This window comes from Vulpes lagopus, chromosome 3 (genome assembly GCF_018345385.1).
Source record: "Vulpes lagopus strain Blue_001 chromosome 3, ASM1834538v1, whole genome shotgun sequence".
Classification (NCBI taxonomy): Eukaryota; Metazoa; Chordata; class Mammalia; order Carnivora; family Canidae; genus Vulpes; species Vulpes lagopus.
This window is the reverse complement of record NC_054826.1, coordinates 35,233,357-35,258,789: the sequence shown is the minus strand read 5'-3', so window position 1 is coordinate 35,258,789 and position 25,433 is coordinate 35,233,357. Positions and strand designations below refer to the sequence as shown.

At 41.3% G+C, this 25,433-nt stretch overlaps 1 protein-coding gene and 1 pseudogene across 1 annotated transcript in view; one reads left to right on the top strand and one right to left on the bottom strand.

Annotated features, from left to right (window-relative positions):
- Nucleotides 1–4,119: 4,119 nt before the first annotated feature.
- The window catches only part of TIMD4 (T cell immunoglobulin and mucin domain containing 4), a 39,989-nt gene continuing 18,675 nt past the window's right edge, over nt 4,120–25,433 (top strand). The window contains exons 1-5 of the mRNA XM_041750217.1: nt 4,120–4,194; nt 9,062–9,400; nt 11,750–12,004; nt 13,429–13,512; nt 14,864–14,947. Of these exons, the coding sequence (XP_041606151.1) occupies nt 4,137–4,194; nt 9,062–9,400; nt 11,750–12,004; nt 13,429–13,512; nt 14,864–14,947 (820 nt within the window). The 5' untranslated portion in view covers nt 4,120–4,136. The remainder of the gene's footprint in view (nt 4,195–9,061; nt 9,401–11,749; nt 12,005–13,428; nt 13,513–14,863; nt 14,948–25,433) is intronic.
- Nucleotides 23,374–23,456, bottom strand: LOC121488413 (annotated as a pseudogene).

The following is a 25,433-nucleotide window of genomic DNA, read 5'->3' as shown; positions in this document are numbered from 1 at the left end:
GAAAGTCAGGGCTGCTTGTCAAGCTCTTAGGTCTTCTAGTCATCCTGTCAATTTGCTAAACATATAAGGGAAAAAGTCATCTTGGATGTTATCTTTTTCATATTGAAGACTTTCCATACATGTCTTGGATCCTTGGTTGTCTATTCATTTTTAAAGTCACACACTGACAAAATACAGCATCCATTCCTGATCAAAACCCTTCAGAGTGTTGGGATAGAGGGAACTTTCCTCGACATCTTAAAAGCCATTTACGAAAAGCCCACAGCAAATATCATTCTCAATGGGGAAGCACTGGGAGCCTTTCCCCTAAGATCAGGAACAAGACAGGGATGTCCACTCTCACCACTGCTGTTCAACATCGTTCTGGAAGTCCTCGCCTCAGCAATCAGACAACAAAAAGACATTAAAGGCATTCAAATTGGCAAAGAAGAAGTCAAACTCTCCCTCTTCGCCGATGACATGATACTCTACATAGAAAACCCAAAAGCCTCCACCCCAAGATTGCTAAAACTCATACAGCAATTTGGTAGCGTGGCAGGATACAAAATCAATGCCCAGAAATCAATGGCATTTCTATACACTAACAATGAGACTGAAGAAAGAGAAATTAAGGAGTCAATCCCATTTACAATTGCACCCAAAAGCATAAGATACCTAGGAATAAACCTAACCAAAGAGGTAAAAGATCTATACCCTAAAAACTATAGAACACTTCTGAAAGAAATTGAGGAAGACACAAAGAGATGGAAAAATATTCCATGCTCATGGATTGGCAGAATTAATATTGTAAAAATGTCAATGTTACCCAGGGCAATTTATACGTTTAATGCAATCCCTATCAAAATACCATGGACTTTCTTCAGAGAGTTAGAACAAATTATTTTAAGATTTGTGTGGAATCAGAAAAGACCCCGAATAGCCAGGGGAATTTTAAAAAAGAAAACCATAGCTGGGGGCATCACAATGCCAGATTTCAGGTTGTACTACAAAGCTGTGGTCATCAAGACAGTGTGGTACTGGCACAAAAACAGACACATAGATCAATGGAACAGAATAGAGAACCCAGAAGTGGACCCTGAAATGTACGGTCATCTAATATTCGATAAAGGAGGAAAGACTATCCATTGGAAGAAAGACAGTCTCTTCAATAAATGGTGCTGGGAAAATTGGACATCCACATGCAGAAGAATGAAACTGGACCACTCTCTTTCACCATACACAAAGATAAACTCAAAATGGATGAAAGATCTAAATGTGAGACAAGATTCCATCAAAATCCTAGAGGAGAACACAGGCAACACCCTTTTTGAACTTGGCCACAGTAACTTCTTGCAAGATACATCCACAAAGGCAAAAGAAACAAAAGCAAAAATGAACTATTGGGACTTCATCAAGATAAGAAGCTTTTGCACAGCAAAGGATACAGTCAACAAAACTAAAAGACAACCTACGGAATGGGAGAGGATATTTGCAAATGACATATCAGATAAAGGGCTAGTTTCCAAAATCTATAAAGAACTTATTAAACTCAACACCAAAGAATCAAACAATCCAATCATGAAATGAGCAAAAGACATGAAGAGAAATCTCACAGAGGAAGACATGGACATGGCCAACATGCACATGAGAAAATGCTCTGCATCACTTGCCATCAGGGAAATACAAATCAAAACCACAATGAGATACCACCTCACACCAGTGAGAATGGGGAAAATTAACAAGGCAGGAAACCACAAATGTTGGAGAGGATGCGGAGAAAAGGGAACCCTCTTACACTGTTGGTGGGAATGTGAACTGGTGCAGCCACTCTGGAAAACTGTGTGGAGGTTCCTCAAAGAGTTAAAAATAGACCTGCCCTACGACCCAGCAATTGCACTGTTGGGGATTTACCCCAAAGATTCAGATGCAATGAAACGTCGGGACACCTGCACCCCGATGTTTCTATCAGCAATGGCCACAATAGCCAAACTGTGGAAGGAGCCTCGGTGTCCATCGAAAGATGAATGGATAAAGAAGATGTGGTTTATGTATACAGTGAATATTACTCAGCCATTAGAAATGACAAATACCCACCATTTGCTTCAACGTGGATGGAACTGGAGGGTATTATGCTGAGTGAAATGAGTCAATCGGAGAAGGACAAACATTATATGTTCTCATTCATTTGGGGAATATGAATAATGGTGAAAGGGAATATAAAGGAAGGGAGAAGAAATGTTGGGAAATATCAGGAAGGGAGACAGAACATAAAGACTCCTAACTCGGGGAAACGAACTAGGGGTGTTGGAAGGGGAGGAGGGCGGGTGTTGGAGGGGAATGGGTGACGGGCACTGAGGTGGACACTTGATGGGATGAGCACTGGGTGTTTTTCTGTATGTTGGTAAAATGAACACCAATAAAAATTAATTAAAAAAATAAAGTCACACACTTAAAACTAATTAGGAGTGTTGCATGCATGACTGAGGCTCATGCACTGGTTACTTTATTGATGGTGAATTGTTCATATTGTTGGGGGACACCTAAATATCAATGTTTGTGTTTTATTGGGGTCATTCAGTTTATCCAGAGATTAAATCCCAGTTTCCAAGGAAGGGGATTCCATAGTTCAATGGGAAGTTTTTCTCTGAGTCTCTCTATTTTTATTCCTTCCTTTTGTTTTTCTAGCTTCTCTGAGTCCAGAGCCTCATCCAATATTTGTATTTTCACCAAAACTTTTACTCTGCACAATGTTGAATGTCTGAGACTCATTTGCCTGGTTACAATCAAATGAGAACTATTTTTTAAATCTAGAGCATTTGTGCATTCTTAAATTTCCTCTATGGGGCTGGGTGGCACTTGGCTGGTCACGGGTATTGGTAGTCTCATGGCTGTATTACCCTAAGGATCACAGGTCAAAGGAGGGTGTAGTGATTAGGGGCATGGGTTTTGGGATCAGAGAAACTTGGGCTTGAGTCTTTTTCTTTTCACACCTTCTTAACTTTCAATGTAATTTATGTAGCTCCCTCAGTTTTCTAATGTGTTAAATGGGGAAAATATTATCTATTTCTTAGGGTTGTGAGAATTAAATAATACATCTGTATCATGTAGCAGAGTGTGTGGTATATAGCTAAGCATTCAGTAACCAATGATGATGATCTAAGTCTATTTTATTTAATTAATCAATCAATCAATTAATTTTTAAGTAGGCTCCATGTTCAGCATGGAGTCCAACATGAGGCTTGAACTTAAAACCCTGAGATTAAGACCTGAGCTGAGATCAAGAATTGGATGCCCAATGGACTGAGCCACTCGGGTGCCCCTAAGTCTATTTTAGAAAACACACCTAGTTGATTTGATTCATCCTCTAACTGGTTCTTGGATAGATCATTGAATCTATAGAGTCCAGCCTTGTAACCTGGTTCATGAATTATCTTTTATGCTCTTCCCCATCAAGTGGCCTCACTTAAAAAGTGGTAGATTTGGTTCCTGATCATGGGTTTTCTTGTTACCTGAGCCCATCCTGTCATGGCCACACTATGCTTCTTCTATTGAGTTCTTCTTTCCTTGTCTAGTAAACTCTAATGATGATTTTGGCCTATGTGATGGTTGATTGCAGTTCTGCTTTTCTTTCTCCATTATCAGGGTAAAGGGAACAAAGGTCTGAGTGATGGAGAACCAAGTGAATCAGGTAAAGGTTGCAGAGCCCAATTGTAGTCTGGCTTTCCTTTGGCCCAATGAGGAGCCTATGTTCGAATAGCTGCCAATGAGAGAGTTAATTGTATTTTACTATAAGCTGCACAGTAGCCAGGAGGACTGTAGCTCATGCACAGCTCACACATGCTCACATGCAGAAGCACATGCATGGATGCTAACACGTAGGTGGGAAACCCCTCAATACACATGGACAAAAGAATATAGGTGCAACCTGACTATCCATGCACACATTTACACACATGCTAGTGGCTAGGAGAAAAGTGCTCAGCACATTTTATCATACATCCCAGATTGAGGGAGACCATTCAGGAGGGGGGAAAAGGAAGATTATGAGGCAAAAAGAGAAATGAAACTAAATGATCCTGCCCCGTCAGCATTCACTGGAGTATAAGAAATGGGCTTGGAACAGACAGACAGACTCCTGGGCCCTGCCAACAGTCAAAATGTCTAAAGGGCCTCTTATTCTCTGGCTGCTGATTGAGCTCGGGCGGCTTTTTCTGAGTAAGTGTTCTGAATCCTTCCATGCAGGAGTCTCTGGAGAGCTTGGCATCCCCTGATGGGTTTCCATGGCTGATTGGGCCTTGGTAGAGCAGTTGCCTGCTTCCCTCCAAGCTTCCTTCTTTGGAGGGTCTCTCCCCTTCCCTGTTACACAGGGTTTTATCCTGACACCAGTTTTGGAGTTTTAGGATGGGATAATCTGTGTTCAAATCAGAAATGACCATTTAAGAAGAAACACAAAATAAGGGGTCAGATGAGATGGGGAAAAGAAATTTCCTCTGCAGATGTTATTAGCACAGTCAGAGCCAGGGGAATTTGTTCTGTAGGAGCTCTTTATGATAATTCTTATTTTTCTCTTTATTTTCAGGAGTTGTAGTTTGCTTTCTGTTTGTTTTACTTTGCTGGGGATGAGGCTTCAAGGTGAAGTTTCTTTTCTGCACATTTTTTTTTCCAGTTTTGAATGGTGCAGAGGTCTGCACCCATTTTGGGCCACCTAGACTTCTATGTCTTGGCAGCATAGGGCAAAATGCTCTGCATTGAGCTGTGGTTGTGTCTCAGTCACTAATCATTAATGCTGGGAACATGTGGAAATTGCTCTGGCTCTTCTGTGTATGAAATGAGGGACTCAGATAAGACAAGTTTGAACAATCCATGACCCTAGAACGAAACAGTATCTAATGTCCCTAGCACTTTTTTTTAAGCACTTTTAAAACTTCATAGTTATTTGCACGTGATCTTTCAAATGTGCTGCGTGAGAAAACACCAACATTCCAAGGAAAACAAATGTGTTCTTTCTACCCTTCAAACCTTTGCCATGCTGTTATTTTCTGCCTTTCTTTCCTCTGTAACTGCATGCATTCTCAGGTCTCCACCCAAGTAAGGCTTTTCCTGAGCACCCAGAGCCTCTGGAAGGTTTAGAGTTTAGGTGTTTCTTCTCTGAGTTCCTATCTCCCATGGAGTCACCCATCAGAGATCTTGTCGCCCTGTAGTAACAAACTTGTCACCCTGTAGTAACTGATCACTTAACTGCCTCTCTCCCCCCAGATACTCTGTAGGAGTTAACAGAATGAAGGCAGCCCCTGTCACTTTCTTTATTGGTGTCTTCACTGGTCTTTATCTTGTCCCGAGTAAGTTGAGGTGTGGAGGTTTTATTATGCTAAAGTTTGTTGGAGACTATGTCCACGTTCCCTGCTACCGGTCAGACACTGATTGTGTGGGCTTCTCCAATCCTGCCCGAAGGAAGCAGCACCTTCAGAGAGAATGGTGTGTTGTTCATTTTTCATTTGTACCTTTGCTAAAATGACCAATGTAGAAGAGACTGCTCAGAATCACCAAGGATCAATCAGGGCTGGATGTGCTCTTAAAAGATGTAGAAGGAGGGGTGCCTGGGTAGCTCAGTTGATATAAATGTCTGCCTTGACCTCAGGTCGTGATCCCAGAGTCCTGGGATCAAGCCCGATGTCAGGGTCCCTGCTCAGTGGGAATCTGCTTCTCCCTCCTCCTTTACCACTCTTCCCCTTGCTTGTGCTCTCTCTCTCTCTCTCTCAAATAAATAATAAATAAAAATCTTTTAAAAAAAGATGTGGAGTGAAACACTTTATAAATAGTGAAACTGAGACCCAGGTTGGTAGAGGGTCTTTCTAGAGGTCACCAGCTGGAGAAGGAAAACAGCTGACACTAGAATCTTAGTTGTACCTACCATCCTGGGCAATTTCTTTTTTTTAATTTAAGATTTTATTTATTTATTCATGAGAGATACACAGAGAGAGGCAGAGACACAGGCAGAGGGAGAAGCAGTTTCCTGCCCAATGTGGGATTTGATCCCAGGACCCCAGGATCACGCCCTGAGCCAAAGGCAGACGCTTAACCACTGAGTCACCCTGATGCCTCTCCTGGGTAATTTCCAAAGATGGGCGTTGATTTGATGCCACTGATCCCTCTGCTCCAAAATGCTTTTGTAATGGCAAGCAACAGCTTCTTGTCCTATTTCTAAATTCTGAAATGCCTGGTTACTTGTACTAATACTTTATTAAATTCATGTGGCATTTGATACTTCATTGCATGTGAACCTCCGAACTATTTCTGAAGCAAGTATTATATATCCCCTTTGTCTTTCGATGATAATGAGGTCAGGATTATCGTGGCTTTCCTCCAAGAACACAACAGCAGTATCTGGCAGAATGAGGTTTACAATGTAAGCTCAATGAGTGTTTTTCTGCCACACCAAATTGCCCACTTCCTTTTTTTAATATTAATTTTTAATCAGATCAGTAATATAGAAATACCCTTAATGAAAAATATAATAGCCATTATAAAGCTAAAATTCCTTTGACTACTACCTCCAGTCCCACTTCCTTTCCTCTGACCACAGAGGTGACTGGTACAATGAGTTGAGTGTATATCCCACCAGACACTCTTCTTTTCTTTATTTTTTAAAGATTTTATTTATTTTACTCATGAGACACACACATACACACACACACACACACACACACACAGGTAGAGGGAGAAGCAGGCTCCATGCAGTGAGCCCTATGTGGGACTCGATCCCAGGTCTCCAGGATCACACCCTGGCTGAAGGTGTGGCTAAACCGATGAGCCACTGGGGCTAACCTCTTCTTTTCTTTAAATTCAATTTGCCACATATAGTATAACACCCAGTGCTCATCACATCATGTGTCACCAGACACTTTTCTATGCATTTACCTTCATACGTCTGTGCCCACAAAAAAATGCAAATTGTTTTATTTATGTAATCAGATGTTTTTTATATTTTATGTGTTGTTTTGAATTTGCCCTTTTCATTCATTAAAAAGGTTTGGAGTTTTCATGTCAACCGATATAGATCTCTCTACTTCCCCTAACCTTGGAATGATTACAGGGAATGAATGATTCATTCACGATTCCTTGGGATGCGTATGCCAGTTTTGCCATTGCCCATGCATACGTTGTTCATTTCCTTCACATATATGTGAAAGCTGTAGCAAACATTTGCAAACAGGTTTCCTTGTGCAGGCGTGTTTTTCCAGGGTGGATAACAAAACACAAAATCGTTAAGGCTTACCTCGGATACATGCATGTTCAGTATTAATGGAAACTGCCAGGCTGCCCCACAGTGTGGCTATACCAATTAACCTCCCAATTCATTCCAGTATACTCTAGTAGCCTATGTCATTTCCTAGATCCCTCTCTGGCCAACCCTGATATTATTGGCATTCTAAATTTTTGCTAGTCTTAGAGGGGAAATTCCTGGCTGCACACATTTTCTCATCTATGCCTATTCTGTCTGCTGTCAATTTTTCTAACTGGTCTTTTCTTACTGAGTAGTAGGATGCCTCCTTCCGTACAGTTATACTGGAAAAATAAACTGTCCAATTTCTAGCAGAAACAATTCCTGAATGTATTTGCTATTAATTTTCCAAATATTCATTGGAACAAGCTCATATTATGGGAGTTGTTAGTGTTGGGAGCATATGTTCTGTGTTGCTAATATAGCTGAAGGTGATGACAATGAATTTCTCATTTATTTTTTTCCTTGTTTCATGGTGGGCAAAAGGCACTTCCAGAGCATTTATGACCATTGAAACATTTCTACTTTAACGAAGTGAAGAAACTGTGGTTTCAGGGAATTCTCCAGGCTGGTCTGAGTTTGGTGACTCTTAGGGTTTGTGCTCATCTTCTTCTAGAGAGGGATATATGAGCATCCCTGACACCTGGGTCAGGGGAAGAACCTGGTACTGCTCGCCATGTCTTATACAACTTAGCCAAATGGATCCACAAAATTAGTGAATGGAGAGTCTCACAGGAAGATTCCTCGGGGAAAACAATAAGCAGGACCTAGGTGCTTCAGAGGGAGCAGGATGGAGTCCTGATGAGCTTCAGCCTGCCTTCCATAGCATTTTTGAGGGGTGAGGGGATTAGAACAATTGCTGATGCTCAGGTAAACCAGTGGACTTAATATTTGCCACAGTGAAAATGTTTCACAGATTCTCAGACATGGAAGCCACGTTAGAAGAGCTTGTCTAGTGGTCCTCAAGCACTGGGCGAGTAGCAAGCTACATCAGAATGACTTGGAGAGAATTTGGTTATTTATATTTATTTCCATAGGTGTTGGCCTCAGATATTCTGATTCAGGATTGGGCAATAAAATTTGCATTTTTTAGCAAGCTCCCTGGGTCATGCTGGGTCATGCTGATGAGCAGCCAAAGCTGGGAAAGATAACTACTTCATTTTAGAAATAGTGATACCTTTCATCTCACACAGCTAATTTGGTAAGACTAAGCTTCCAGCATTTCTGTATGTCACAGCTGCCATTCTATCTAATTCCTGTGGTCCCTTCCAGTTTTAACATTAAAAAGTTTTCATGCTTCACCTAACTTTATATTCTTTAACAACAAATAAATAGTCCAGGGCAATTAATTTCTGTATCCAGTACCGAAAGAAGAGATGGACAGCAGAATGTAGTTCAACAGCTTATCTTACTGCCATAGCATTCTCCAGGTAGAGGATGGAGGGAGTCCCATTTGTTCAGTAGCACATACTCACCGCTTATTGAGATACAGTGGGTAGAATGCTGGTTTTGGATCTGCTCATATGAGTTAGTGGAATTGGATTAGCTTTTTCATTGTAGAATTTTTTGGTTTATTGAATAGTACTCAAGATCAAAAATTTTAAATCAGGAAAAAGATCTTGTTGTAGAGAGAGTTCAGAGACTCAGCAGCAGCTAAGGGCACATTGGAATTTAGGCTAAAAAATATATACACTACGACTCTTTTCATCTTTCTGGAAGCATCTATCTATACAAACAGCATGTAGCATATTTGAAAGATTTTAGTACCACACAACCTACTTTTCTCATCTTTCCTCACAGCTCCAGCTGCATCAGAGACTGTGAGAGCATTTTTGGGTCAGTCAGTGATTTTGCCCTGTACCTACTCATCCTGGTCTCAAAATAGCAACAGCATGTGCTGGGGCAAGGGTGAGTGTCCCAAATCCAAATGCAATGATGAGCTTCTCCACACCAATGGGAGGAAGGTGCTGTCCAGGAAGTCATCAAAATATGAACTTCGGGGCAGCATCCGGAGAGGTGATGTCTCCTTGACCATCTTCAACACCAATGAAGGTGACAGCGGTGTGTACTGTTGCCGCGTAGAGGTGCCTGGCTGGTTCAACGATGTGAAGAAGAACATTCACCTGCAGCTGAGTAGAGGTGTGTGCACAAAGTGGGCTGTGTTTGTGGGAGGACAGATCCAACAGTTAATGAGGAATGGATTCAGTGGGTGGTGCGGCTGTAGGTGCTTACATGTGAGTGGGCAGATTAAATCTAAGACACGTCACTATGGCTGGAGCAGCCACAGTATGGAGCAAATGCCCATGGCAGCTAAGAAGACCGCAGAAATTAGTGAGTGGAGAGTGTAGGGGAAGACAGTCAGTGAATTGCAGCGTCAATATGCAGAGGGCATCTGCTTCTTGTCTTGGAGATTGTCACTTCACAGAAATCTGTGTACATGTTCTCAGATCTCCCAGTTTTTATGTGCACAGCATAAAAATATGCATGTTGGCAAAGGTTAAAAAATAACTACCATGTAAACTAAATAAAATGGGTCCATGGGTCAACTTCAGCCCATCAGCCAATAATTTGTGACTTCCAGCAGTGGGAAAAGGGCGTGAAATTTGGAGACAGTCACAACAGTTTTCGGGTGGCCCTTCCTTCTGTCCCTATTATTTGCTTTTGATGAATTTGGTATATGTTGGAACTCTTAAAGATTGGAGCTGCATGGAAGGCAGCCTATGGTTGAATTGTGCTAACAGTAATAACCTTTCCTGCTTGCCTGCAATGGAGCCTCTCAGGGTAAGCTCTGTGTTCAACCTGCATCAAAGATAGAAGGTTCTTGTGCTCTGTTCCTAACTGGGTAGGCATCTTGGAAGGCAGAGTCATACAGTTATAGCCATATACTTAACAAGATTCTCAGGTGACTCCAATGCACTCTAAGTTTTGTGAACAACTTATACGGTTGCTTCTCATTAGATGACTTTCATACACATTAGTATATTTTTTTCTAAAGGCGACTTTGTGATACAGAAGTTATTTTTCTGATTTATGAAGTTTTTTTTGAAGTTAAATGATGCTAATCCAAGCCTTCTCTTTTCCAGCCTGGTATAACCAGCTATTATTTTATAAAATACTTGTCGAACTCAATATCTATGGGTCATTTCTAAGGTGACTGGAATCTGTTAGAGTTAATTGAAATCTTGCATATTCAAGAGAGGGAAGCATATATAGAATAACTATGGCTGATGAACCGAAATTCAAATGTTAGGGGTGAGTGGTGTTGGCATAAACTTTTCTTTAATATCTGAAAGAGATTACATTCTTACCCCATGCTGCATATTTTGGGCTCACTTTTTTTAGATTTTAATTTTATTTTATTGTGGAAAGAACATCTAAGATAAGTTCTACTAACTTAACAATTTTTCAAGTGTACACTATTGTTAACTGCAAGTACGATGCTGTACAGCAGAACTGGTGTTTCTTCATCTTGCTTGACTGAAATTTTATGTTTGGGTTTTTAAAAAAGATTTATTTATTTATTCATGAGACACACACATACACACACACACACACACACACACAGACATAGGCAGAGGGAGAAGCAGGCTCCCTGCAGGGAGCCTGATGTGGGACTTGATCCCAGATCCCACCATAATCACGCCCTGAGCTGAAGGCAGACACTCAACCGCTGAGCCACCCAGGCGTCCCTTAGATTCACTTTTGATGCAATTGTTCATTTGGTCATTGATGCAATGTTTTTGGAACACCTACTATGTACTCAACCCCGTGGTTGGTATTAGATTTGTTGCAGAAAACAAAATAAACCCCAGATTTCCCCTCATGGAGCTCACAAATCTAGTGGAAGAAGCAGGTGTTAAACCACAATCATTAGATAAAATCTGCAGTTATGTAATTCAGCAAATGCTGTGAAGGTAAAGTATGAGAGCACAAAACCCAGAAACCTAATTAGGTTAATAATCATAATTCTGATGGCAGAAAATGGGTGACCTCCTATAGCAGTGTCCTTTTAGCTGTAACAAGAGGGTTCAGTAGGAGCCAGCCTAATGAAGGGAGAGGCTAGGAAGCCATCAGCACAAAGTCCCTCCTGTGTGAGGTCATTGTTCAGAGAGATGAAGAAGGGAGAGTGGGCTGGGGAAAAGCAAGAAGAGTAGAGCAGAGACCTGAGATTGGAAAGAAAGAGCCAGATCACGTGGAGTTTTATGGGCCGCGTTTGGGTTGGGTCCGTTATCTGAAGAGCACAGAGGACCCAGTATAAAGTTCTAAGCAAGGGATTAACATAATTATTTGTCATTTAAAAATATTATTTTAACCAATGTGTGAAGAACAGATTAGAAAGTCAAAAGTAGAGGCAAGAACCCCAACTTTCATGGGCATATGGACCATGGACCAGTGGACCAGATAAGGGCAGCAGGAATGGAGAGAAGTGGACAGATCCCACATGTATTTGTATGGTTTCCCTTTTCTTCCATCTCCTATTGGTTACAGCCCCGACAACCACACACTCAACAACACATCTCCCAAAAGCCACCTCTGCTGTGAGGATAGCCACAACTGCACTTCCAACAACGGCTGTGAATATACCTGAGCTCACAACCAGAACACCACTCCAGACAAGAACCACCACTGCTCTCACGACAGTGGCAACTACATGCCCTCCAACAACGAGAACCTTACTTCCTGAAGCAACCACGGTTCTTCCAACAGCTGATTTTTCCACAGAAGGGCCTATCCTCACTGCAGGTACATGGTACATTTGGCCATTGTCTCCCTTCTGCCAGTAAGATGTATCTTGGGTCCCTTAAAACAGGGTTCTTTTTACTGAATGGGGCAGTTCAGAGACTTGCTCTTGGGTCTGTGTGTGTATATGTGTGTGTATATTGGTTTGCTAGGGCTATCATAATAAACCACAGACTACAGGTGATTAATTTATTTTATTTTCTCAGATTTATTTTCTCATAGTACTGGAGACTAGAAGTCTGAGATAACAGAGTCAGTAGGGTTGATTTCTTGTGGGGCCTCTTTCCTTGGCTTCAGATGGCAGCCTTCTCCCTGTGTTTTCACACGGTCTTCCCTCTGTGAATGTGTGTGTCCTAAACTTATCTTCTTATAAGAACATGGCTCCTATTGAATTAGGGCCCATCCATATAACATCATTTTACCTTAATAGCCTCTTTCTCCAGGTATAGGGGGTATAGGAAAGGTATAGGGGTTAGGATCTCAACATATGAATTTTTTAGCTTATAGCTATGGGTGTGTATGTGTGTTTGTGTTTGTGAGTGTCAGTGAGGTTGTGGTTTCACTAACCTGTTCCTTTTCTTTGCTTTATGGTTTCCTTTTTTTCTCCTATTCCTCCTCCCCACCTTTTTATGAAAGTTTTATTTATTTATTTTTTGTTTTGTTTTGTTTTTTTTGTTCTCCAGTTGACCTTCCAGGAAGCTTAGAGATATTTATTAAAGAACCAGGAAATGTCACCCAGGGTCAGACTCCAGTTTCATTCTTCCAGGGGTTAAGTCTCCCCCTGGGTGTTAGAGAATGGTTGAAGAAAGGCCTCCACATGCCTTAAAATAAACCTTGATGATGAACTAGTTCTACCTTTGTTTCTTCCTTCCATTTTTCTTCCATCCCTCCCTTCCATTTTGATCCTTTTCCCCCTTCTCCCTCCCCTCAGTCCTTTTGGATCCTGCATCTTGGACCCTCATTGATTTACTAGGTCCATTCCTTACAGGGCCTATCAAAGTTCCCACCATGTTTCAACCTCTAATTCCGATGTAAGAATATTGGAAAACCATTAAGAGATAACATGAAGTTTTCTTAGGTGTCTCAGCTGCCTCAGTAAGGCCTGGATAATTTAAAAAGCTTTACAATATTGAACTGGCTAATTCTGTTATGCTGTGAGTAGTCCCCTAAAGTCCATGAATCACAAACCTGTCAATTTTTGTACATATTTTTTATTCTTTCGGACTTTACAATAATCAAGTTGAAATATAACATTTGTGGTTTTCTCCCCTTGATCCTAAAAATTACTTGCAGTCCTTGAAGAAAACCTGTTTTTTATTAAAAAAAAACAAAAACAGCTATAAAAATAGCCCTGAATCCCACCACTCAGCACAAACACTTTTTTTGTTGTTGTTGTTCTGTTTAATTGAACTTTTTTTCTCTTCCAGGGTCAGAAACTTTCTTTCTCTCTAGTGACTCTGAGAGAAGCACTGAGGTGCCTTCTGGAAACATTGCCTTATTTACATCCCAAGGTAGGTGAACACTTGCTTGCTTTTTCTTTTCCTTATTTTTTGCACCGAGGAGAGTCAAATGTTGAATCAGATGATTAGAGATGATTTTTGGGTCCTGAATGCCATGAACCCCACCAAAGGCAAATTAGACAGCATTTGTGGTTCATTCATTCTTGTGGCTTTGAGAGAGAAAGGGGGTGGGGGTGAGAGAGAGAGAGAGAGAGAGAGAGAGAGAGAGAGAGAGAGAGAGATTGGGACAGATCTTGATTTGTTTCAGCAATTCTTCTTGGTAGCATATCTCTGAGGTATTTGCCATTCCATTCTAGGTAAGGTAGCACTTAGCTTTCTCATCCTAATTCCAAGCACCATGATCTTCGTAGATCTCCTTGAGGGATGTCCTCACTTGACTCCCTGGCTTTCTGTAGTAGAGGAGGAATTCTTTCATTCCTGACCTTTCATCCATCCATCAAGGTTCTTTATGTATTTACTAGGGCCCCAAGGGCAGAGAACACCTTAAAAGTAAGGCATGATTCACATCTCTGGGGGGGATAGAACTTCCCAACCTTGGCTCCCTATTCTACCACATTTTGCCAGGAGTCTCTGGCCTTGATTTATTCCCAGGTTAGTTGGAGAGTTATGTAACTTTATGCATATAATGGCCGTAGGCAAGTGGCTGGCGCGTTAGTAAGTGCTCAAGTGGTAGGTATTACTTAATGGGGCTTATAACCAAGTAGAAGAAAGCAGGCATCTATAGAGTAAATAGATAAATCCAATCTTGTGTTAGTACAATATAAAGAGGTAGTATGGTAGGTAGGACGGTTCTTGTGTGTGCTCTGGCATCAGACTACCTGGGTACTACTTCTGCTTCCCATCTGCTAGGTGACTCTGGGAAAGTTGTTTTATCTCTCTGGGCCTTGGCTTCCTCATTGGTAAAATGAGAATAATAATAATACCTATCCTGTGTCTCTTATTGAGGATTAAATGAGAAGATGCATGGAGATCACTTAGAACAGTGTTGGCGTGTACTAAATTCTTAGTAAACATTAGCTCTTCTTCTTCTTCTTCTTCTTTTTTTAAAGATTTTATTTATTTATTCATGAGAGACACACACACACACAGAGGCAGAGACACAGGCAGAGGGAGAAGCAAGCTCTGCGCAGGGAGCCGGACATGGGACTCAATCCTGTGTCTCCAGGATCACACCCTGGGATGAAGGTGGCACTAAACCACTCGAGCCACCCAAGCTGCCCTCTTTTTTTTTTTTTTTTTTTTAATAACAGAAATTACTTTAGGGGACAGTGAGGCACTAAAAATAAAAAAGACAGGTGTTTACCTAAGTTTGTTTTCTCTTTTCCTTTTTTATTTTTTCCAGAATCTGAAGATTGGGTTCTCCAGTCAACATCCCAGGTGTCCAAGTGGGAAATGAGTGACTCAGTGACTTTTCCTCAAACAGGAGGTAAGGGGCTGTGCTCCTGAGAGTGGTTTTGTCTGGGGCCATGGGAACAATCTGATCTGTCATTTGCCTGCTTGTCTTGGGATTCGGCTATTTTGGTTCCATTGTGGTTACACCCTACATCATCCCACAAGCTAGGATGAAAGTGAAACCAGCTAACAGCATCCATGCTGGCTTCTTCCCTCCTCTGCCTCATTTCTGAAACTTCTTGTTGGGATTCCCCCTCTTTCTTGGCTGCTTCTATCCTGAAGCGAGAAATGCCAGAAAATCATCCATTTATTTAAAAAAATATTAATAAGCAATTTATGGTAGGTTGCACAAATATTGCGCTAATGTACTTTTGTTAGGGATGCATAAAAACAATAGATAAAAATTCTTGTTGACTGCCTGTCTTGAATCCTAGCCCTTCCTCTGAGATAATCACTGCTATTAGTTGAAGATGAACATTCTTCAGACCCGTTTCTATTTGCTTATGTGTATGTATAGATAGATATAGGAAAATGTGATTTTGTTTTGTGTGTGGATTAAAAAAAATCTGACATAGTGTATGCAGCCTTCTGCATCTTGTTTTAGTCACCTAATGTTATATATTGGGCCACTCCTTCTCCAGGCCAGGTAGATCTGCATCATTGTGTTAAATTGCTGTATAGTATTTTATACCATGGATACTTGTAGTATCTATCACCCACTAAGGGACATTGAGGTTGTTCTAATATTTCATGACCATAAATAGTTTGCAGGGGACATCCTTGTATGTGGGTGCCTTCTAAGTGTCTATGCTGGTGTTTCCCTACTAGAGGATTGACCAAGAAGGAAAAATGGTAGGCTGAAAGTGATGTGCACTTAAATATAATAGCCATTACAAAATTGCCTTCTGGAAGGGCTTTGCCAATTTATTTTCCCATCCACAGAGTGTCTGCTTTCGTACATCCTCCCTACCTTTGATAGGACCATCTACTTAAATTTTTTCAATTTCCTGAGGGAAAAAAGTCATCTTATGCTTTTGTTGTTCTGATTAACAAAGAGTTTGAGTGTCTTTTTATATGTGCATTAGCCAGAAAGTGATAGTTCTTCAATTCTGTGAGGGAGGCAATGTAATATCACTCACCAAAGGCTCAGAAGACACAATTGGAGGGGACAGGCAAGAGTGAGTGGAAGGGGGATATGTTTTGAAGGAAGGCTATAAATCAAGATGAAATGCAAGTGTGATCTAAAGTTGAAAAGCTTTGACATGCACTATCTCATCCAGCAGGAAGACAGAAAATCTGAACTAGTAGTTGTTAACTGAAGGGAAGCTAGATGCCCAAGATCCAAACCTTTTTCTGTGGCATTGGGTAAGGGGGGGGGGGCTATTTTCTGGCTGAAGAGAAGGTAGCAACTAGAAAAATGATGGCAGGTGGGCAAGGAGTTTTCAAAATGTTATCATTCATTCCATTTAAATCTTGGACTATTTTACATTAAATTGCAAGGGAACAAGAGGTCATCTTGAGGTTTTACCCTCTTCTGTAATGTCCCTGGAAATTTCATTTCCCTCTTCCTTGATAAATCACTCTCTGGAGGAGAGGGAATACTTGTAGCAACTAAAGGCTGCACTGCTGAAGAGGACCTTGTTGTAAGAAGGTCTCTCTCTGTGTAACCTTTACTTACTGTGGAAGAAACCAGGATTTATTGAACATGTATTATGTGCTGGTGCAGAGCCAAGCTGTTCTCATGTTGCTACTTCGTTCAATTCCTCTTTGGCAGATGTTCATATCCCTATTTTGTGCAACTTTCCTGAGGCCATGCTGCTATCAGGTGCCAGAAGCAGGAAGTCTAGCCCTGAGTCCATGCTCTTAGATATTATTTTAATTTGCTTTGCCTTCCATTCTGAAATAAAAGTTTATGTTTATTTCATTTACTGTTCTCACATCCCATTGGTTTTTGAAATGAAACCTTAGTAATAATAATTGTACTTCCCATCTGCCGAGGACTTAATTATGTGTCAGGTGCTGTATTAACAGTGTTTAATGTACATTTTCTGATTTAAGTCTCACAGTGACCTTCTGATCAGGTACAGATATTAATCCCCATTTTTCAGACAAAGAAATGGAGGGTCAGAGAGTTTAGTAGAGATGCTGACACCTATTGAAGTCTCTGTTTTTTAACACTGTGCATGTTGAGTGCATTACCTCATTTGACTTTTCACAAAATCCTAGGAGATAGATACCATTATCACCTCCATTTCAGAGTCTGTGAAGGTTGTCTAACTTATCTAGTAACTGATGGCCTGGGTTTAATTGTATCTGTTCAACTGTGATGCCACTCTGACACTGTGCTGTGCTGTTTCCCTCCCTACCACGCCCCGTCCACCCAGTCTCCTCTCTGGGGCCACTTATAGAGTAAGTCAGAATTAGTCCTACTTCTCTATTCCTGTGAAAATGGTTTCAACTCATTTCAGAGGGCCCATATGCCTCTGTGGGATTTCCCCCCTACCCCAGGTAAATATCCCCAATTCCTTCCTCATTTCTTCATGTAATTTTGCATGGCAAGCCTTCCATTGATGAGAGCTGGTTTAAATCCTTCAAGAAGATCTGATCAAAAATTGTTATTCCCTGAAAGGGAATATAAAGGAAGGGAGAAGAAATGTGTGGGAAATATCAGGAAGGGAGACAGAACATAAAGACTCCTAACTCTGGGAAATGAACTAGGGGTGGTGGAAGGGGAGGAGGGCGGGGGGTGGGGGTGAGTGGGTGACGGGCACTGAGGGGGACACTTGACGGGATGAGCACTGGGTGTTATTCTGTATGTTGGTAAATTGAACACCAATAAAAATTAATTTTTAAATAAAAAAAAATAAAAAAAAATTTTAAAAAAGAAAGGCAAAAAAAAATTGTTATTCCCTAAAATTAGAGTGACAACTCTTTACCCTCACTCTGTGGCTCCCTAGACTGCAATTCAGAGATGTGGAGGGACTTGCCCAAGATCACATAGCTGAGTAGAAGGAAAGTTGGGACTAAAACCTTAGAGATTTTAAACTCTTTCCTGGGTGGAGTTGTCTGTGGATGGGCTGGAGGGTGGTATGAATCCCCTGAAATTACATATATAATTGTGTATATACATGTGCACCCACATCTTTTGGAGGGAAAAGTCCAGAAGATTTCTTGAGATTCTCTAAGCATTCTGCAAAACTCTAAATGGTTTAGAACCATAATTCAAACATAAACAAACAACAACAATAAAAACTCTCATAGGTTTCTACCCCCAGCTAACAAGAATCTGTCCAAGGAATACAAACTCTGATCCCTCAAAGTGATTAGATACTCAAATCATTCCGTCCAGCCCAAGGGTTAATTTCATTTCTTGCTTGGCAGTAGGAATGTGTGAAATGGTCCCAAACTCTCTCCTGGGGAGGGACCCTGCAGCCCTAATCACAGGTTTTGGGATTAAGTCTTCCATTGATTATACCTCTGGTCCTTCTACAGCCTCCATAACATCTCAGATCTTTTCTTTCCAGTCTTTTCTCCTTATCGTCTCCCGAGTAGCATTGAGGGAGGGTTAAAAGAGCTCTACTGTGGGGTCTGAAGGCTCAGGCTTATATTTAAGTTCTGCCATTTTGCGTGTGTGTGTGTGTGTGTGTGTGTGTGTGTGCTGTTTTGGGGTGTTTTTTTTTTTTTCCAGAACCTCGGGTGAGTTACTTGTTTTATTCTTTTCTAAATCTCAGTTTCCTCAAAATGTACAGTGAAGATAATAGTAGTATTTATTTCATAGGACTATTCAGTGAGGAAGTGCATGAGACAGATGTCTAGGCCTTAACTAGGGGCTAGTAAATGATAGTCATCATGCTAGATTCTTATTTGCTCTCATCTTTACACCTCTGCTGCTATTCCTACTCACACACTTTCATCTGTAGGCCAGTCCAGCAGGGTGACAAGAGGCTACGTCTACCAGCTCCCAGTTGACTTGCTGTTCCTTATAAGTATACAGACACTTTTTGGTTTTAGAATTTTTATTAACTGCTACTCACATCAGGGATACAGCCAATGAGTGACAAAATTGCAAACTTGGGGAAGTTACAAAAGCCTTTAAAATCTCACAGTAGTAATTCTCTACTTGCTATCGGAGTTAATCTGAGATTCTGAAAGTTCTTCACTAGATTCCTTTTAGATAGCTCTACAGATTTCTCAATTACTGGTTTTATTCCTACTTCTGTACACCTTTATCTTCTGCCTCTTGTTTTGTCCCCCTCACAGTGCTCAGTCTAGGGAGGCTCCACTCTACAATGTAGGCTTGGAAATCAAGTCATAGTAGAAAAAGAGCTGTGGTTGAGTGTGTCACAGGAGAGCTTCCAGATTCATGTTATTTCTTTTATAAGACAACTACAAGTATGTATCTCCTGCTTCAGTGTTCTCTCCACTTTTAAGGCATCTGCTGCAGACATCATTTGAAGAAGCCCTATCCAGGCTGGCAAATCCTTACCTCCACTCTAAGGCTGCCTAGAAATGGAGCTCAGAGATGTGGAGTGACTTTCCCAAGAAGGAAAGCTGAGACTAACACGCAGGTTTCAGGGGGTTTAAACTTGTGTTCATGACTCCTAGGGAGGGGTGTTCTCTGAAGAAAACTGGGAAACCAAGAAGATGGGAAACTGAGACCTAGAACAGGATTGTGAGTTGAGAGCCCTTGCAGTGACTTGGGAAGCAAACTGAGACCAGAGGCCAGGTCTCCTGATCCCATGTATAGTTGGCCTTTGTTCTAGGACTGGCAGCCACTGTCTCTCAACATGGCTTCCCTGAGGGAAGATTTCATATTTGCCCCTAAAGTATTAGGATTCACTTTTTCTCAGTTCCCAGATGGATCATTATACTCATCACCAACATAAAGTCAAAGCTGTAGAACAATTGCAAATTTAAGTCACCTATGTATGCATGAGGACTTTGCCGTCAATCCAGTAATATTAGCAAGAAATGTACATCCTTTGATAATAATATTTCCCTTTTCTTAAGATTTTTACAGTAACTTTTTCTTGGTCCCAGAGTAGGATGGTAAAAGAAAGGGGGGAGGGAACACTTTTAGAAAGATCTGCTCTATTACTGTATCTTTCTGTTTTACAAAGTCATCCCAAGCTTCATGGTCCAGAGCAAACTGACCTATCCATGGAGTCAAAGGAACAAAATGGTTGGAGATGGGATTTTCTGCCTTTATCTTGGCATTTGATTTGGATACATGGAAATAGGTAACATGATTTTTGGTAAGAGCCTTTCAAATCTGTCATTCATTAAACTTGGCTGAATGAGTTGCCTCTCTATACATGGCACAGGAATGAATAAGGTGTGACCTCCACTCTAAAAGGGGTCACAGGTTAGTGGGATGGACAGGCTGTGCATAGCAAACAATCATCTGGTGGGTTTTGTTTTGGGATAAGAGTAGGGATAGATATCCTCCGTGGATGAGAACATTTAATTGTGTAGGAAAGGGTGAATAGGCAGATAGAATGGCATGAAAAAAGAGAGAGGGACTTGACAAGAGCATGAAATCTTTGGAGACTGTCTAATAGTCTAGTTTAAGCTAATGGAGACAGGAGGCAGAGAATGGTCTAGGTTCTTAGAAGACCTAATTGATGGGTTGAAGAATTTAGATTTTATTCCAGGGTCATAGGGAACAATTCATGTTTTCTGGGTAGGGAATGACATTTCCAATTCGGTTTTAAGAGACCTGCTCTGGTAGGAGTGTGGAAGATATATGAGAGAGAGCAAGCCTGGGGGCAGAGAGGCTACCTAGGAGGCTCTCACAATAATTCAGGCTGAGGATGAGCGTCTAGACTAGAATGATGGCAGCAGTAACTACAGAGAGGGGACAGAATCAGAGCCACTTTGGAGTTAAGATCTAGAGGACTTGGTAACCGGAGTAAGAATGAAGGATGACAAATTCTCTGTACTTTGGGAAATTAGATCATTGTGACAAGTTAACTAATTGGGAACCCCAAGAGGAAGAATGAAATCTGGAAGAGCTGGAGTTCAAAGGGCCCCGAGGAATGTCCAATAGGCAGTTGGAAATGTGAGGCTGGTTTAATTTATGGATGCCTGGATGGGAATGGGTGTTTTTGACGATTGGTACCTACCTCTGATCAAATAATAATTCCTGTGATTCACATTATAATTGCCGAACAGGGAATTGCTACTAAAACAATACTTTAATACATATTATCTCATAAGGGAGAGTTCAGGACTGTAGATACAATTGGGGGAATCACTGATAATAATCCATGCTCATCAAGGAGTCTACCCCTCACTCTCCCCTCTTCTCCCACTCCCCTCTCAAAAAAATAAATAAATCTTAAAAAAGAAAGAACATAAGAAATGTGCCAGAGTTTGAACTCCGAGTCTCTTGGCTCTTGAAACTGAGCTCTTAAGCACTTTTTTATATTGTTTCATCAGCACAGAGGTAATTGAAACTCCTGTGGAATCACCTAAAGATATCATGTGGGATGAAGAGGGAAATGAAGAGGTGTGAGCCCATAAAGGAACAACTATATTGGGAGAGGAGGCAGAGAGGGAGACAATAAAAGTAGGAAAGGATCCAGGAGTTTAGGAGTGCAGAGAGGGCTGGGCTAACAAAAGTTATGGAGGGTGTAGTTAGGTGTTAGGAAATTCAGAATGCTGGTCAAGTAGGATGGGGCCCTTAGGTGTCTGTGAACTGTGACAGGAAGACTGTTTGGTGAACCGCGTTAGCTCTGTGGGTGGATGCACTGAAGTCCAAGATGAGCAATTGTTAAAAAATGAGTGGTAGGTTTCTTTTAAGAAGCTTGAGAATGGGTATTTAGAGAAGGAGATAGTGAATGGAGCAAGGTTGGTCCTGGTGTAGAAGAAGGGAACCCGTCAAAAATCAGGGAGATAGGGTTTGGTCTAGAAATGGAGGTAAGAGCAAAGGGAGTGAGGATAGTGAGGATAGATAAATGAAGGTGTGAAACAATCTGATCTCATGTTGACATCCCAGGGAGACAGGAGAACACTGAGGAACCAAGACCTTAAGCTTCAAGGTCATCCAGTCTATGTATAGCAAGACCTGGCCATGGGCTGGAAACACAGGGTGCTTAGTAAAAATACAGATTGCTCTAATCTACCCAAGACTTGTAGAATTAGAGTCTCTGGAAGTGCGTCCAAGAAATTGTTGCTTAACAAACTTCCTCAGGAGATTCGTTTGAAGCCAGCCCATCCCTGACTCCAAGAAGGCATTTAGGATTTGCTGGTATAGCGCACGCTCCTTGTTCTACATAGAAGGAGACTGAGGCACAGAGCCTTAAAAAAAGTTCAGAGAGAAGTGGGAACGAGGCCCCAGGTAAGACCCTCTCCTGGCTCTCAAATCAGAGCTCTTTCCCCCACACTGCACTATTCTATTAAAAACAAAATTGAGGGATCCCTGGGTGGCGCAGCGGTTTAGCACCTGCCTTTGGCCCAGGGCGCGATCCTGGAGACCCGGGATCGAGTCCCTCGTCGGGCTCCCTGCACGGAGCCTGCTTCTCCCTCTGCCTGTGTCTCTGCCTCTCTCTCTCTCTCTGTGACTATCATAAATAAATAAAAATTAAAAAAAACCAAACAAACAAAATTGAGCCGTGTCAGAACTTGACACTTTTCTGGGTCCTCAATTGATCAAGGACATAAAGCAGTTGTAGGGGGAATTATCATTTTCAGTACAAGTTCAGCAGAAGGAACAGAAGAAGGCAGGGGAATGAAGCAAAGCTCATTTTCACCCACAAATACCGTTGTTAGGAGGAAAGAAATTGGATGCAGTTGATTTCAAAGTCAACATTTTTCGTGAGGCCTTAGCCGATTTGTTTTATCTCTCACGGCCACGCTGTTCACAGGCTCCAATCCGTTGGTCTGAGGATAAAGGCAAAGGACAGAAAATGGATTCTCATGATTCTTCTCACAATAGCACTCTATTCTACCAACCGTACAAATGATATTTTTTCATTAATAAAGTTGGGGATTGAATCTGTGTAATTCTGCCATCTAACAGCTCACCTTCAGAAAGGTCAACCAAATAAGAACAAAGAGGGCTGCCAAGCTTTAAGAGAGTTCTGACCGTGGTAAAGCAAACACTGAGAAAGAAGTAAGGTGCCAGCCACTGAAATGGAACATGGAGCCAGTCCTAAGATGTATCCTCGTTAATGGATAAGCAAGCGAGCTGGGTGACCGCGCTGCAGACCAAAATGTTCCTCTGATGCTGAGCTAGGCACTGGAGAGATCTCTGGTCTCACAGAGGGTAGGATAAATGGCAGCAAGTTCTGTGAGAAGATGAAGCATCCTTTCTCCCACCTTGAACAAGTCATTGACTAAAGGTAGCACAACCCTTTGGAAAGAGCCTCCCTGCACTTGTAGTCTGTTGAACCCTGGGATCCTTAGCAGCACAGCAGGGGCGGGGGGTGGGGGGCAGACATGGAACGTGGAATCAGATGTCATTGGGAAAAGTTTTCAGTCAACAATAATTATGCCTCAGATAAACCTCACTGGTTCTAATACTGCCACTGAGCAAAGCTTTACTGTTTTCTAGTGATCATTACTAGCTATGCAGTCTTGGGCAAGATATGGGATCTCTGAGTTTCATTTTCCTCCTTTTTCAATAATCCTGCCCAAGTTTACTTTACCTCAGCAGGTTTATTTTGAAGTTCAAAAGTGATAATGAATGTGGAAGTGTTTTATGCACTTCCAGCTGTTTACATTGTGCTCATAATCATCATCATCAATAATCATAGTTAAGAGTCTCCTTTCTAGAAATCGCACCCATCAGAGCAGCCAAAGGTTAGGGTTCCATTCCAAATGGATCTCTTCGTATTGTGCCATGAAATAGCGAGATCATTCACTCTCCACCACTGATTTTTCCATAGCAAGTGTATGTGAGCCCTTGCCACATTTTGCAAAGGCTGCAGAGCTCAGAGGAGAAGAGCTTGGGCTCTGCAGGTAGGTAATCCTGGCTCTGAGATTTGCTCTCTCCTCTCCTAGCTATGTGACTCGAGCAAGGCGTCTGACCATCTCTAGACCACAGGATTCTCACTGTGCAATGAGAACAATAATGAAATCTACTGCAGAGCATTTTCTGAGATCAAACATGAAAGTACTTGGCATTGTGCCTGGCATGTAGTACAGCTAAGTGCTTGGTATATATAAGTAATAATATATTTATTATTATTTTTCTTGTTGTCTTTGATATTTCTGAGGTTTCTTGGTAAAATGAGGACTTTGCCACCTCTCTGAATCAAGATATATTGATCAGCTGGCTGTAGGAAGAGCAGTGCCAGACATTGCCCTTCAGAGAAGAGTGCAGGTGGGGAAGGATTCTGGATGGGCTCTTATTTCTCCCTCATTGAGACCCTCAGATATTGATTGGCACATGAGAGCAGCAGCTTGAGGTGATAACCCTGGGCTCTCAAAATGATGATGACATTTTTGTTGGTGGGGCATCCTTGGAGGCAGTGAAAGCTTGGGGCAAAGTTTGGAATTCAGTGAGTCTTAAATAATGGTGTTCTGTAGTCCCTGGTTTCCTTCTGTTATCTCATCTGCATGGAATGTAAAGTCATTTGATCATTCCTTCTGCTTTAGGAATGGAACCACAGTGGGTGCCAACACAATTTGTTCTCTGTTCCCTTCCAAATTAAAAAAAAAAAAATGGTCCTCACCCAATTTTGCCCCTGGTGCTAAGGAACACCTGACTCACGTATGTAATGGTTGATGTATTTAAGTATATAGTACTCTTTTTGATCATTGCACATATTACAAACATTCAGTGGTCTCCAAAATTTAAAGGAAGTCTGTGAACTCGATTAACGTGCATTTCTATTTTCAAAAGTCTTTTTGAAATTCCAGATCTGCATGAGTGCTTCCTGGCAAGTTCAGAAAACATGGGTTCTAGTTATTTTGCTTGTTACTTATTGCTGTGAAACCTTGAGTAAGTGAAAATGTCCCTAGATTTTTAGTTTTTCTCTTGATGAAAAAAGAGGGGGAATCAAAGAGGATAATTCTTTTCAGGTCTAAAATACTCGGATTTTGGGATCTATCTATCCTCTTTCCTTTGGATTTTTTAAGACCATACCACCAGTAGTCCAGAAGGGGGCAGCATAAGCCAGATGCTGCCATGAAAGAACCGCTGTCACTTTTAAAAATTCTATGATTGTGTTAAGATTTTATCATTGAGTTGACTTATATCAGAACTAAATTTGTTTTAAAAGTAGAGACAGATGAATCCTTGTGTCTCTGAATTTAATGATGAGTCAAAATATGTAGTATCAGTTTTAAAATATACCAACTGAGAAAATAAAGTGCTTTTATTTCTAGTTGATTTCTGGCATGAAGCCCACTGGCTAGAGAGTTTATATTTTCAAATAGGATTTTAATATATTCTTTTTCTTTTCTCTCAGAGTGGTTATAGTCATGATTTTTTGAGTCATTCGGAGTTGGGTTCAAATTTCCTTTTATTATCTTTGTTATCCTGGGTGAGTGATTTAAACATTTTGAGCTTC